General features: G+C 38.0%; 2 protein-coding genes across 2 annotated transcripts; both read left to right on the top strand.

Moving 5' to 3' along the window:
* The first annotated feature begins 10,022 nt into the window (after window positions 1-10,022).
* On the top strand, window positions 10,023-10,866 carry LOC132622112 (uncharacterized). Its single transcript, XM_060336646.1, has 2 exons — window positions 10,023-10,263; window positions 10,476-10,866. The coding sequence occupies exons 1-2, from the start codon at window positions 10,205-10,207 to the stop codon at window positions 10,645-10,647; spliced, it is 231 nt and encodes a 76-aa protein (XP_060192629.1). The 5' UTR covers window positions 10,023-10,204; the 3' UTR covers window positions 10,648-10,866.
* Window positions 10,867-14,386: 3,520 nt separating this feature from the next.
* Window positions 14,387-15,223, top strand: LOC132624682 (uncharacterized). Its single transcript, XM_060339424.1, has 3 exons — window positions 14,387-14,640; window positions 14,776-14,836; window positions 14,948-15,223. Exons 1-3 carry the CDS (start codon window positions 14,387-14,389, stop codon window positions 15,221-15,223), a joined length of 591 nt encoding a protein of 196 aa, XP_060195407.1.
* Window positions 15,224-16,599: the final 1,376 nt, after the last annotated feature.

Below are 16,599 nucleotides of genomic sequence, written 5' to 3'. Positions count from 1 at the left end.
ATAGAACACTAAAGGAAATGATGAATGCCTTGCTAATAAGTTCTGGGTTACCCCAGAACTTGTGGGGGGAAGCTATTCTAACAGCTAGCCGAATACTCAATCGAGTGCCCCATAGCAAAACAAAATCAATTCCATACGAAAAGTGGAAAGGAAGGAAGCCCAATTTGGAATACTTCAAAGTGTGGGGGTGTTTGGCCAAGGTGCAAGTTCCTAAACCCAAAAGGGTAAAAATAGGACCTAAAACCGTTGATTGTGTTTTTATAGGATATGCCACAAATAGTAAGGCATATCGGTTTCTGGTTCACAAATCTGAAAATCCCGACATTCAGGTGAATACAGTAATTGAATCAGATAATGTTGACTTGTTTGAAACCATATATCCGTATAAAAAGGAATGTGAGTCGTCTAGCAAAGAATCTAAATGACCTCGGGAAGAAACAAAGGAAAATATTCCTGATAAGGAAAATCCAAGACGCAGCAAACGTCAAAGGACGTCTACTTCCTTTGGACCAGAGTTTCTAACATTTTTGTTGGAAAATGAGCCTCGATCTTTCAATGAAGCTATGTCTTCATCGGAAGCTCAATTTTGGAAAGAGGCAATCAATAGTGAGATAGAATCCATATTGGACAATCATACTTGGGAATTGGTTGATCTTCCTCCAGGGAATAAACCTTTAGGTTCCAAATGGATTTTCAAGCGGAAAATGAGAGCTGATGGTAGTTTTGATAAATATAAGGCAAGACTAGTTGTTAAAGGTTTTAGACAACGAGAAGGTCTTGATTACTTTGATACATACTCGCCGGTAACGAGGATTACATCTATTCGGGTGTTAGTAGCGTTAGCCGCCGTGTACGGTCTTGAAATCCATCAAATGGATGTGAAAACAGCCTTCCTAAATGGAGAGTTAGAGGAAGAAATTTACATGGAACAACCTGAAGGGTTTGTAGTTCCAGGGAAAGAGAAGAAGGTGTGTCGACTTGTTAAGTCTCTTTACGGACTTAAACAAGCACCTAAACAGTGGCATGCAAAATTTGACCATATGATGCTGTCAAATGGATTCAAGATAAATGAATGTGATAAATGTGTTTACATTAAAAACACTCCGAACCACGTCGTCATTGTTTGTTTGTACGTGGATGATATGCTGATAATGAGTAGCGACATTGCTAACATAAATGCTACTAAACGCATGCTTGCTAGTAAGTTTGATATGAAAGACTTAGGAGTTGCCGATTTAATTTTGGGAATTAAAATCCATAAGACTCCTCAAGGTCTAGCACTGTCTCAATCTCATTATCTTGAAAAGGTACTTGAAAAGTTCAAGTACTTGGACTTTAAAGTTGCAAAAACACCAATTGATATGAACCTTGCTCTTGCAAAGAATAAAGGTGAAAGTCACTCTCAATTGGATTATGCCAGAGTGTTGGGATGTTTGATGTATATCATGAATTGTACGCGACCTGATATTGCGTGTGCTATAAGTAAACTAAGTCGCTACACTAATAATCCCGACCAAACACATTGGTTGGCAATGAAACGAGTTTTGGGGTATTTGAAACATACTCAAAACTTTACTTTGCATTATAATAGGTATCCTGCAGTTATTGAAGGATACAGTGATGCAAATTGGATCACCGGTTCAACTGAAACTAAATCCTCAAGTGGATATGTTTTTACCATAGGTGGAGGAGCAGTGTCTTGGAAGTCATCCAAACAGACATGTATCGCCCGCTCTACAATGGAATCTGAGTTCATAGCTTTAGACAAAGCCGGTGAAGAAGCTGAATGGCTCCGGAATTTCTTAGAAGATATTCCATTTTGGCCCAAACCGTTGGCTCCTATATGCATACATTGTGATAGTCAAGCGGCAATAGGAAGAGCCGGGAGCGCGATGTACAACGGAAAGTCTCGTCACATACGACGAAGACATAATACCGTTAGACAACTACTCTCTAGTGGAATTATCACAATTGACTATGTTAAGTCAAGAGATAATGTGTCGGATCCGCTAACTAAAGGCCTAACTAGAGAGGTGGTTGAAATATCATCGAGGGGAATGGGACTTTGGCCGAGGACAAGTCATCGTGGCGGTAACTCTACCTAGAAGACTGGAGATCCCAAGATCTAGGTTCAAAGAGATCAAACAAAGTCATTGATGACGGTTCAACGTTGTCACAATAACTTTTGTGGTCCATTCTCGTGATGAGACAATGTTCAGTACCAGGATAAAGCATTACGACTTTTTAATGGTTTCCAAGTTTGATACGGGGTATATCAAATAGTGTATCTACGGGATGACACATTTGGGAATCACCTATGTAAGTGTAAAGTGTAAGCCGCTTCAAGGAGAATTCTGTGAGGCCAATTCTCTACGCACTTATGAACCAGGAGTGTTCATGGCTGAAACGAACAAAACAATGAGAACCAAAGATGGTTAAAGGGTTAATTGTGTGACATGTGGTTGTCTAGGTATACACCAAAGCTCGACGGTTCAAAGATATCAAATCTACCGATTGACCGAGTATATCCGACATATGTTCACTACGGAAAGTTCAAAGAGAAATCTACTTATCCAGATGCGATTAATTCTTGCTTACGAATCACACAGTATTTTTTGTCATGCATGTTTTTCCATCATATAGCCATTCCCCATTCATGTGGGGGATTGTTAAAGCTAGTTAATGATTGAAGCTAGCTAAGTTGGTGTGAATGAGAAATGGAGGGAAAAAAAAAAGATAATGGAAGGAAAATGAAGTTCAAAGCAAAGTTCTGTTGAAAAGGAGCCTTGTACCACATTGGTGGTAGAAAGGGAAAGTTATGTGCTTAGATTAGAAAGCACTTCCTTTAGCTCTTAAAGGGTCAAGAAGAGGGACTCCCCTCGCGCCGTCGTCGTCGCTCGGCTCGGCTTCGGATTTGGATTTGGTCAAATGATCTGATTGATTGATAATCTTTTTGGACCAAATTTATTTAAATTCAATCTTCATTTTCTGAAATTATTTTGTTATTTCCGCCGTAAAATAATTAATAAATAATTAAATTTTCGCGGAATAAAAATTTTTTAAGGAAAAATTAAATTTCCCAACGTTCTTATTTTTTCGGAAAAGGCATGACCTTTCCGAACAGCCACCAAGCCTAATCTGAAGAGGCATGTTCAAGGCTATATAAACTGAGGCAATGCCTCAATTTTCGACTACTGAATTTTTCACTGCATCTGCATTCTTTCACAAAAATAAATTATCGAGTCTTTGTGTGTTTTCGTTGCCATATTTGAGTTCGCCGAAGTCGTAGGCGTTTGAGGTACCGCCACTCCTGCGACAGGTACATCCGTTTTATCCTGGGAGGAAATAATCCGCAACCTCGGGTACAGTGAGGGGGTTAAATTCCTTAAGGACACACAGTGTATTCTGTGGTCTCGGATGTTTCTACATTATTATTTTTTTCCCAACAGTTTCTGTTGTTTTCGAAGTTTCTGTTGTTTTCGAAGTTTCTGTTTTTTCCAGTTTCTGTTTTTCCAGTTTCTGTTTTTTTTTATACTGGTTTTGAACACGGGAGATAACAAACTTAAGGAATTTAATACATTATTTATGTGTTCATTAGTTGTTGTTTACCGATTACAGAACGTTATACGGGAAAGGAAAAAAAAATTGTTTCTTTAACATAAAACAGTGCTGTGCACAAAATAAAATAAACATGTTTCTTTCTTGTTTGCATGTAACGAACTTGTATGTTGTTTGGAGACTAAAATCTTCGGATTTCTACTCCGCTTGAGATTAAAGTTTCAGAACTTTCTACTCATTTGGATACTTGATGCCCGTACTCGCAGTCTAGCTGCTTGGCTCAAAATAGTTAGAGCCAAGTGTTGTGTGAGCCCTTGTTCAGAACTCAGAACTCAGAAGTCAGTCTGGTGGCGTGAAAATAAGAAGTGCAATTCTTTTTTTTTATGTGTGAGGCAAATGGGGGATAATTATATATTATTATTTGTGTCTATGTGGCCAGGCGTCAAGACATAAATTCCGAGGTGAAACCACAGCCACAGAACAATTGGTAGATTGGATTATCTGAACATTAGATTTTTCGCAACTTATTGAATCACAAGTTTGGAGATAAAGCAAATCGTGGTGCTGCTTCAAACTTTAGAGTTGTGGTTTTGGTTCTTGATATATACATATCGCCCTCATTTTTCAGGGAAAAAAAACAAGTACTCTTTGTTTACCCCGAATTTGGTAAATCAATTGAATTTATACGCGGGTATAGGATATGTGTTTGAATCTCGATATATTTGATGGATACAAGATTCGTATGGTTAAGATGTGAAGAAAACGATGATGCTTAGAGGACCACTGTGGATTTATACATCTACTAACATATAAATATTATTTGTTTGAACAAGTAATAGAGATGAACACAATGATTCCGGACCAAAATCTAATATTGAGAGAGAGATTTGTATATATCTTCTACTACAAAAATGTTGATGATCCCAGGGAGCCAGCCCCTACAAAGGAGAGGGATGTGCTCTATTTATAGTGTGACCTCCATGGGTCTCATATGATGTGAGCTAATAAAATAATATCAACAAGGACAGCTCTGCACGGATTTGGTGGGATTAGACTGACGGCGCCGTCTGACACACGCATAATTGGTAGCCGACCATGATGTGACACCACTGATGCGCTTCAGCAACGGTCATAACGGACCAACGGATACACGGGCAAACGGCTGTCCGGATCAACGGTGATGAACCCTCGGGAAGAGTCCCCGAACCATCGGTGGCATAGAGACCGGGCCAAAACGGACTAACGGCCAGGATTTCCCGGACTAACGGCTACGATTTCCCGGACCAACGGCCACAATCAGTTCGGACCAACGGCCACAATCAGTTCGGACCAACGGCCACGATCAATTCGGCTATGGAGGAACCGGACCAGATGACGATATTCCCTCTTTTCCTTCAATCTCTGGTCTTACCGGTTCTAACATATGTCCGATTTTTACCGTATACAGATAGCCCCCACACTTTCCGGGTCGTAGTTTTATCGGAGTACGGGAAGTGGATGAATCACGGCTTCATTTCATTCTTCCTCCATTTTATTTTCTTCACTTCACTTTATTTTCTCTTCATTTCGTCACCTCTAATCATCTTCCATCTCAGGTTTGTTGCTGATTTAACCGTTTATCCCCTTTGGTTCATCGTTTGTATTATGAACGGTGGATGTCTCGGAGGGTCACCCTTGAGCAAGCCGGGCATGGTTTCGCGGATCTTCCGGCCCTGATACTTGAGGCTAAGAGGGTCGAGGAAGAAGCTAAGAGAGCCCTCGAGACTGACTCCCGCGACTCCGAGCGGACAATGTCCGAACACTCCGGATTCATCCATATCGGATAGACCAGGGGCTGTACTTAGCCTTTTGTTTTTTGCTTTTGTAGGGGTTTCCGGTGTAAAGACCTTCGCATAAATGGAACACGCATTTTTCTTGATTTTCTTTATTCTTTTGCTTGAATATCTGTTATAACCTTCGCCCGAGTTGTCGGTCCGATTTAAGGGCAAGTAGACTCGGAGTCATTATTCCGCGCTGTGCCTGAATATTGGCTTTTCTCTTCATCCGGTATGTTTTGTCCGGAAATTTGATGGAGTTTTTACCCGTGGGACTTATCTTATGCTTTGTGAATTCAGACGTCTTCGAATCACGACAGGCATTTTTAGGGCCGGTATTTTTTGGACACCTGAATCTCAGCCTTAACTAAATTTCGATGTAATAGTCCCCGTTTGAGGGGTTAACGATTTTGGCTCGGTTCACTATGACCTTGTTGCCTTTGTCGAATTTCGACCGTAGTGCCCGGAATAGGGTATATACGAATGAAGTAATGTCGAAATACGGCGATAATCATCGGGGTAGAGTATTTTAACAAGAAGACACTCGAGATATTGTTATACCAGCTTTTGCGTTTGCAAAATGTTTGTACATATGAGAATTTTAATTCCTTCTGCCTTGTTGTAGTAAATGAAGAATGGGACACGATTCATTATGATCGTTTGGTCCTTACATCGGAGGCTGTGGCCGGTGGCCGGGCCTTAGTTTTGCCGTAGCAAATGTTGAATGGGACACGATTCGTTATGATCGTTTGGTCCTTACGTCGAAGGCTATGGCCGGTGGCCGGGCCTTAGTTTTGCCGTAGCAAATGTTGAATGGGACACGATTTATTATGATCGTTTGGTCCTTACGTCGAAGGCTATGGCCGGTGGCCGGGCCTTAGTTTTGCCGTAGCAAATGTTGAATGGGACACGATTCATTATGATCGTTTGGTCCGGTCTTGACTTGTTGAGCCCCTCCGTTTTCCACTAACCGGGGTAAACCTCGATGTGGGTATAAGTCCCCTAGTATTTATCCGAGCTGCGAGGTCGGGTGAGTGCTATCAAGCCCCCACTTCGGAGGGTGTGACCTCGAGTTTCCGGGTGCTGGTCCCTTATCTTTGTTGAGTAACACGTTGTACTTGTTGCCTCATTAAAAACCTAGTCGGAAAACCCATTTTGGGACAAAACCGTACTAAGGAAAAGAGTGCAACACGTGTTTTCAGACCTAGATTCTAACTTTATCCGGTACTTGACTTCTTGCAAAAAAAAAAAAAAAGAGGTCAATAGAAAAACACGAGGAGTCCATACCTTAGTCCGACCTGAAGCTTGGTTTCTCCGGATGAGAATATGGCTGGTACCTCTCCCTCGACGATCTGGCCTCTGGTTCGTAATTCTTCCTTGGTCTCTCCAGACTTTTGTTCATATTTACGGGCACCGGGGGAAGCTCAAGTTGGTCATCCTCCACCCGAATCTTCGACTCGTACCGGTTATGGACATCTGCCCATGTCACAGCCTCGTATTCCACCAAGCTTTCCTTTAATTTGAACGAAGCCGTCGAGCTCCGAACATTGAGCCCTTTTGTGAAAGCTTGTGCAGCCCATTCCTCCGGAACCGGGGGAAGCTCCATTCGTTCCCTTTGGAACCGGCTGACAAATTCACGCAGTAACTCATCGTTTCTTTGGGCAATTCGGAAAATATCCGCCTTCCGAGCCTGCACCTTTTTGGCTCCGGCGTGTGCTTTTATGAAGGCATCGGCGAGCTTTTCAAAAGAAGTGATTGAATGCTCGGGCAGATGATCGTACCAAGTCAATGCTCCTTTTGCCAGAGTTTCCCCGAATTTTTTCAGCAACACGGATTCGATTTCATCCTCTTCCATATCATTGCCTTTTATAGCACAGGTGTATGAGGTCACGTGTTCGCAAGGGTCCGTTGTGCCGTCATATTTTTGGATATCCGGCATTTTGAACCTCTTCGGGATCAATTTCGGGGCCGCACTCGGAGGAAAAGGCCTTTGAATGTACCTTTTCGAGTTTGGCCCTTTTAGCAAAGGTGGAGCCCCCGGTATTTGATCCACCCGGGAGTTATACGTCTCGACCCTCTTTTCGGTCGAGTCTACCCGTTTTGCCAAAGTTTCGAGCATCTTTAGAACCTCGGTGGAGGAACCGGCTCCGGAACCGTTACTCTCGACCATCCGTGGCTCGTTTCTTCCGATTTCGACAACACCCTTCGTCTTCCCCGGGGTCGCTTCATCTCCTCCGTTTTGCAACCGGGCTATTGCGATTCCCTGTTCAGCAATCGCCGCTCTCTGTTCCTTCAACATTTCAAAAATTAAACGCAAGTCAATATTATCATTCGGGGTACCCGGTTCTTTCCGGACTTGTGTCTTGGACAAAGTAATCGAATTGTTAGTATTTAAAGGGTTAGTGGGGTTTGGCAATCCTCGTGGCCCGCTGCCTTCATTTTCGGCCACGATCTCGTTGTTGTTGGCGTGACCAGATTGCCCACTGTTAGCCATTTGGCCCGTTTTTTCAGAGACGAACAGTAGATGTTTCTGATTTTGATGGGTAAGATAAAGATCAAGATCAAAAACCACTATTATCCTAGCCCCACGGTGGGCGCCAAACTGTTTACCCCGAATTTGGTAAATCAATTGAATTTATACGCGGCTATAGGATATGTATTTGAATCTCGATATATTTGATGGATACAAGATTCGTATGGTTAAGATGTGAAGAAAACGATGATGCTTAGAGGACCACTGTGGATTTATACATCTACTAACATATAAATATTATTTGTTTGAACAAGTAATAGAGATGAACATAATGATTCCGGACCAAAATCTAATATTGAGAGAGAGATTTGTATATATCTTCTAGTACAAAAATGTTGATGATCCCAGGGAGCCAGCCCCTACAAAGGAGAGGGATGTGCTCTATTTATAGTGTGACCTCCATGGGTCTCATATGATGTGAGCTAATAAAATAATATCAACAAGGACAGCTCTGCACGGATTTGGTGGGATTAGACTGACGGCACCGTCTGACACACGCATAGTTGGTAGCCGACCATGATGTGACACCACTGATGCGCTTCAGCAACGGTCATAACGGACCAACGGATACACGGGCAAACGGCTGTCCGGATCAACGGTGATGAACCCTCGGGAAGAGTCCCCGAACCATCGGTGGCATAGAGACCGGGCCAAAACGGACTAACGGCCAGGATTTCCCGGACTAACGGCCACGATTTCCCGGACCAACGGCCACAATCAGTTCGGACCAACGGCCACGATCAATTCGGCTATGGAGAAACCGGACCAGATGACGATATTCCCTCTTTTCCTTCAATCTCTGGTCTTACCGGTTCTAACATATGTCCGATTTTTACCGTATACACTCTTTTTAAGTGTAGTAACTAGGAAATGAAGAAGTACTACTAGCTTGTAGAGATTTGAACACACTTTTTGTAGAGCTTTTGCATTTATTTTGGGTCTAAGATTATAGTTTCCATTTTAAACATCCGATGCTCCTTATCAAATTAAATGTACATGTAATTCAGCCTAGTCTTGTAAACGCGGGGGAGGGGGATGTTGAGGAGCCACTATACTACTGGCGGCGGGTTCGGCCGAACTCAGAAACTTTTATCCAAATTCTGGCTCCGCCTGCGGGGGATGGGGATGGAAAAGAAAGAAAATAGGCTTAACATTACATACCAATATTATGAAAGCAATACGCGAGAGTTCAAAAGTGAGAATTTCACGGCGGGATACCTTTATTTCCGACTTGTGGTATGAATAACTTGGAAATTTTGACCTATCTTTTATACTTGAGCCCGACCAATTTAACTAATTTCCATGGTCAAACTAGTTTAGTTTAGCTAAAAATGGAGAAATAAGTTGAGCAATCCCGTCTTTTCATTTTATCTCCTCTTTTTATATTTCTTAGGACGATATTAGATGTTCTAAATGGGCATGAAAGCCTTTTAGATAACAGAAAAAACATCTGTTTGAGAACCATGCACCCATATTTCTCCAATTCCGTATAATTTTTTGCCGGAATATATACCAGTTGTTCATTACGTCTCAATATAAATGGCATTATCGGGGAAAATTATATATTCTATTTGACTAAATAAATGTAAAACTTGACGTGATATTTTTTTATTAATTTCGTGTACAAAAATTAAATAATTATCACTAAAATGTTGGAACTTAGAAGAAACAAGTAAAACGAAGAAAATATTCCTCCGTCTATTTTTACTTGTCCACTTGTAACTTCGCACGCTCCTTAAGAATTAATAAATGAATTATGTATTTTATTATAATTTTCATATTAATTGGTATATAGTCTCATGGACTTAGAGAATGATTTGAAAATGAGAAACTAATGTTAAGGATAAAATAAAAAAAAAAATCTTAATATATTAAAATGAACAAGTAAAAATGAAATTTACTTTTAATACAGTGATCAAGTAAAAATAAGAGATCGAGTAATCACCGAGTAAGAAAACTAACTTCCAACTCCTCGATTTTGGGTATGATAATATTGTTCTATTCCCGTATGGACACGTGTCGGTATGCAACAGTTGATTAACACGTCTCTTCTATCACCACCTTCATAAACCAACACGTGTCCAATTCCACGTTTAAATAAACATCATCACCGCCATTCATCACTTTGCGAACAATCCTATTAATAGCCCGGTTTTCAACTTGTCGATTCATGCTTCTTTTAGCAAAATTTGTGTGTAACATTACAAAAATTGCAGCTTTCTTCTTCTTCCTATTTCTTCGAGCTGGTTCTCTGACTGTGTATTTGGCAAATACCACAACTGCGTAGTAAGGAGAAAGAATGGGTGGTATTGGAGTTCCAATTTGTGTGCAGTGTGGCAATGCTAGCAACCCTTGTAGGTCAGTATTATTTGCGTTTGACTCGAATTATGCGTCAATTGATTGCAAAAAAAGAAAATGTACTACTCGCGCTCAGGTTCAAAAAGAGTGTTCGCTTAATTTTTTTTTTTTTCAAAAAGATTCTTTATTAAGTGTTAAGTGACTAAATTTCAATACTTGTTTAGTTAGGGGTAGTTTAATTAAATTTTATTGCGTTTATTCTGAATTGACAGGTGCAAGGTGGTTGGTCCAACACTTGGTTTCTTGGCTTTTGCTGCGGCAGCAATTGTAGAATGGCCCGTTGGTGCACTGGTTTATGTGTTCCGTCACTCTAAGGGCCGTCGGATCATGGGCCATCCAGCCACCGTGATTTATCCTTCAGTCACCAACTCTATTCCTATATAACTTTTTTTTTTTTTTTTTTTTTTTAACTTTTAATAATAATGTAAGGAATGTTGCTTGCAAGTTCCATCTTACTATAAACGTATGTCAGTTTTAATTACTGGACCTAGTAAGTAAAGGATGATGTGGTTTTGTTTGTAGCACGATAATAATGTATGTGCATTTGTAATGCACTAAGATGTATAAGCATTATGGTGGTTTTGTGTATTTGGATTACGAATAGTTTGTTGTGGTTAAATTCTTAATATCGTACTTGTTATAAACCTGTATTCGAAAATAAAGATAAAAAGATTCCTGGAATATTTCAAAAAATAGTATCTAAAAGTTACGTGAGAATTAAATCGAGCCTACGAAATTCACAATGTGTTCTTATAGAAATAATTTTTCTCAGTGTATCCGAGGTGTTGGAACATATCCTTTCGGGGGATAGAATGATGATTTACTCACTGTTGTAGTTGTACAGTAAACTCCGGTGACAACAAACTCACTTAACAGCGGTAAATCACACGAATTTTTTATAACGTACAAGAAGTAGAAGAGAAAGAAAGTCAGAAAATTCGTAAATAATATCTTATAGATTAGCAGGATATATATAGCCATAGAAGCGTTGGTTCATAAAGGTGCAACTCAAAGGTTACACCCTTTCAGATAAATTGTGTTCTAATATATGGAGGGGAATAATTTAAATTATTCCGAGAAGGAAAACAGACCAGCGGGTCAGAATCGGATCGAGAAAAACTGGTCATATTTTGAGTTTTAAAAGATTAATCAATCAATCAATCACTTGACCAAATTCAGGGCCAAGCGAGCGACAACGACGCAGAGGCTTATCTTCTTCTCAACCCTTTAGGAACTTTAGGAACTAGAAGGAGTGCATCTATATTTAAGCACAAAAATTTTTCTTTTAACAGAAGCCGGCTGAAAGGGTAGGCAGATAAGGCAATGACCTAGCGCCCCCACCTCTCTGGGGGCCCTACTTTAACACCCTACATATATATATTTACCCATATATTTACTACTTTTTTATAAAAAAAAAAAAGTGTACGTTAAATTGAAAGTTTGAAGAGATACTGGGAAGAAGTACTAACAGTTATTTCTTCCTTTTATTATGGGAAGTGGGGTCCGCATTGGAGATTTTGTTTGGGGGAGAGAATGGTAACTTCTTCCTTTCATCATTATTGTACTCTTATTATTATTGAAAATTCTTAGCTCCTAAACACCTAAACATCCTACTAAAAAACTTAGTTTTACGAAAGATCAAGATTTACTTTATGGCTTCTTCTTCAAATTATCAAGCATTGCAACAAGCAATCATTATATTGAAGCAGCGCAACACTATTTCAATATCATTATATCAACTCATCAAATTCTTGAACCAGGTTTTATTGTTCTAACTTTATCTTATATTTCATTGAAAATTTGTCATTGTTGATATTCTTATCATAAGTAAATATTTTTGTTTTAGTTATTATTAGAACTTATTCAATTTAAATATGTCAATTAGGAAATATGAATCCGGTTATGCAAAAAGAGAGATTGAATGAATTAGCTATATTATCAATTGAAAAAGAATTATTAGAACAAATAGATTATAACACAATAATTAATGAGTTCGCATCTAAAAAAGCTAGAAAAGTAGACTTTAAATAAAAATATATATGATGATTTTTTTATTATTATTATTTTTAAATTAAGGTCTCTTTATGAAGTTTGGTCTGAGTCAGTCAATCTTGTTGAGAGTTGAGACGGCCCTATTTCCACAACCGATGTGGGAGAAATGCTTTATCAAAAAAGCAAAAAAACAATTCAAAATTTTCATTTTCCCTCCACATTTCCCCCCTCCATTTTCCGTTCATTTATCACAATAAAACTCAACAGTACTTGCATATCTGGCCAAAGAGGACTAAACTAATATTATTAATAAAGTTTAACAACATTCTACTGTGTTATCCATTAAGAATAATCAAGAATTTTGTAGAGTGATGTTGTGGGCATGATAGGGAATTTCGGATTTTGGTTAATTCAATTCCTCTGTTCTTTACTTGGGGCTTTGATATGAACTTTTGTCGGGCCAGTTTTGACCAATATAGTCAATTTGGGTACTGATTGAAAATCAGTGATCGTTTCAAAACTTGGCGTAAAGAACCCAGACATTTGAGTACATATGTGCATAAACCTGTTAACCGGTTTGAACCGGACCGGACCGGTAACCAGTTAACAAACCGGCCGGTTTTCGGTTAAAAAACCGGAACCGGCCACCGGTTCCGGTTTATCAGTTAAAAACCCGAAATCGGAACCGGTCCGGTTCAAACACGTCCAAAACCTCTTTTTTGTTTTTGTTTTTTGTATAGTATATATATATATAGTATTTATTAGTATATTGTAGGTATATTTACATATGTTATATAAGTTTATAAGTAAAGTTTATATATTTACTGACTAACAGGCTAACAGCAAGTCAGCAATACAGCATATACGTGTATATATATATATATATATATATATATATATATATATATATATATATATATATATATATATGTTTAAGTATACTATATATAGCATCCCAACGGCTACAATTTTAAAAATAAAAAAAAAAATTCGACCGATTTTACCGATTTAACTGGTTCCGGTTCCAAAAAAATAGAAACCGGTTCCGGTTCCGATTTTACCGGTCCGGTTACCGATTTGAACCAATTGACGGGTTTATATGTGCATTACGTTTTTCCACGTTTGGGATGACCAAACTTGTGACGTCCTGAATAAAAATTCAAACTAGAAAGGAAATTAAAATGTTGAATCAAACGGGAGCTACGTATTGTATGGGGAGTATAGCTTTTTCATTATGTTGTGTGAAATTATAATTGGTAAGGGGCTTTTTTTTTTAATTTTTTTTAAATGTGGATTCAATTGATACATTTCTAAAATTGAGTGCAAATTAAAATCGAATCAAATAATCTCATGAAGGCAACAATCTCAAATTTCATTCAATAGAAAGCATAAATCCCAAATATTCATATAGTATCATTTATCTCTGTCTTTTAGTGAGGAATTAAGTATGTGAACTTAAAAGCTTAGAACTATTAGCGGAAAAAATACACTAAGAAACATGCAGAGTTAAGAGTTCCAATATCTTATAAGTCCGTTTAAGTATCTTTGTAATGGCTTTTTCATCCTATAACGAACAGTATCTAACACAACATATATATATGAGCACACACGTACATATACATGTATATTTAAAAGTGAAACAACAAACTTTTTAAAGGACGGGGCAAAACTAAAATAGCAGGATCAATTTGAAAACTTTAAAAAAGGTATGGTAAACTAGTACCCCAATAAAGATCTGTTTGTTATGAAATATATAGTATGGATGTCCATTACACAAATATAATGCCTCTTTCATTATCTTTCACCATCTTAATAGTTCTTCCATTATCTTCCACCATCATAATGGTTCTTCCATTATCTTCCACTATTATAATGGTTCTTCCATTATCTCATATATTGAATGCATATGTAGCACTATAAATAGAGGCATAAGTTTTCACATGGGATGAACTTGGAACACATTTTGGAAGAATAATAAAATCTCTCCTCTCTTGTCTATCTATTTCTATTGTTTTCATCCTTTACTATTATTACTCTTTAAGCTTCATTTTATAACACGTTATCAGCACGAGACTCTACCGTCTCAAGGAATTTTTGAAGGTTAAGGTAATATTTTTATTCTCTCTATTTTATGGCTAACCTTACAAAACTCGAGTTCGTTGCCCTTGATATTTCAGACAAGAACTACCTATCATGGGTGCTAGATGCTGAAATCCATCTTGATGCTATGGGTCTTGGAGATACCATTAAAGAAAATAATAAAGCATTCAACCAAGAAAATGCCAAGGCTATGATATTCTTGCGTCATCATCTTGATGAGGACCTGAAAATTGAATATCTTACTATTAAGAATCAACTCGTTTTATGGAAAAACTTGAAAGAAAGGTATGACCACCTGAAGATGATCTTCCTCCCAAAAGCACGACATGAATGGATCAATCTAAGGCTACAAGATTTCAAATCAGTTATGAAGTATAACTCTGAGATGTTCAGAATTAATTCTATATTGACACTATGTAGAGAAAAGATTAGTGATTCTGATAAGCTGGAAAAGACGTTCTCCACTTTTCATGCCTCGAATGTGCTCCTGCAGCAGCAATATCGAGAGAAAGGTTTCACAAAGTATTGTGATTTGATTGCTCATCTTCTTGTGGCTGAACAAAATAATGATTTGCTGATGAAAAATCACGAGAATCGACCTACTGGCGCTGCACCACTCCCCGAAGTGAATGAGGTGTATGCCCACTACTCCAGGCGTGGAAAAGGTCGTGGCCCCGGTCGTGGTCATGATAATAGTCGTGGTCGTGGTGGCTATAATGGTCAAAGAAGAAATTATTTTCCTGGTGTTAATCACTCTTCAAAGAAAAATCACCACCAAAAGGGTAAAAAGAAGGATGATAGGCATGAAGTGCCGGAAGCACATCGCTCAGAAAACAAATGCTATCGATGTGGTGGAAGTGGACACTGATCACGTACCTGTCGTACGGCAAAGCACTTGGTTGAGCTTTATCAGGCATCAATTAAAAGAAAAGAGAAAAATCCCGAAGCTAATTTTATCTCTGAAAATCAAATTGACATCACACACTTGGATGTAGCAGATTTCTTTGAGCACCTTGAACGAAAGATAGATCACTTGATTGGTGATGGTTTTGTGGTTAGAGATGATTGAGTTGTTTATTTTAATTTTTACTAGTCGTAATAGTTGATGAATAAAAGACCATGTGACAGTAGTTGTTTACATAAGTACTATTTTTAATTAATCTAGATTTAGTAAGTTTGTTATAGTCAGTTATTAATAAAAAATTTAAATCTGGTTTGTCTTGATTAAATAATATTTTAATATTGGTATTAGTATCCTCTGCTTACTAATTATAGAGGCTCAGTGAGTATTTTGGGAGATTTATAAACTTATGACACCAATTCAATGGAGTTTGAATTATCTATATCTTGTTACTTCTTCTATTCCTCTGGCCGACAAGATTTTTCATTTTATCTACACTTTGCATTCTTTTAATCACTACACTTTATACTTGAAATATAATAGAATTAATATACTACTAAAGAGTGAACTGGAAAGATGGGAATTGGTTTATCAAATCTAGTGGTATAAATTGCAGTGTTATGCTATTTCATTTTTACAGTTACATATTTAATTCATATCTCTTAGTACTTTTATTCTATATCTTGTTAGCATAGATTGAGATGTGTATAACGTGGCTATACCCTATTAAGTTTCTAATTGGAGGGATGTGGTAACAAGTCACATGGATGATAGCTTGTCAACTTGTTTTTTGCACGAGTCATGGTAATGAATATATCAGTACTTCATTTTACCGGATAAAATACGTAAAACTATTTTTATCTAACCTCCTTGACTTTATATGTGTAGAAGTGTTAATATTTAATGGGTATTCATTTAATTTTATGTATGTAATTTCACTTGAAGATATGGATTATTCTCAAAGCAAGTTTGGATTAAAATCCAATTATGAAGACATTTGTTTGATTGATTCTGCTACTACACACACGATATTCAAAGACAAATATTTTACTCATTTACTTATGGGTAAGGCAAAAGTTAATACCATATCTGGTAGTACTAGTTTGATTGAAGGCTCCGGAAGAGCCACCATAATTTTACCTAAGGGAAATAAACTCATTATAAGCAATGTCATGTTCTCTCCTAAGTCCAGAAGGAACTTATTAAGTTTTAAAGATATCCGTCAAAATGGATACCATATTAAAACAATGGATGAGATGAATCTTGAATATATTGATATCACCAAGGATGTCTCTGGCCAGAAAGTTGTTATAGAAAAGTTTCCTGCTTTGTCTTCTGGCTTA

The sequence above is a fragment of the Lycium barbarum genome, chromosome 12 (genome assembly GCF_019175385.1).
Source record: "Lycium barbarum isolate Lr01 chromosome 12, ASM1917538v2, whole genome shotgun sequence".
NCBI classification, from domain to species: Eukaryota; Viridiplantae; Streptophyta; class Magnoliopsida; order Solanales; family Solanaceae; genus Lycium; species Lycium barbarum.
This window is presented reverse-complemented; position numbering and strand designations above follow the sequence as displayed.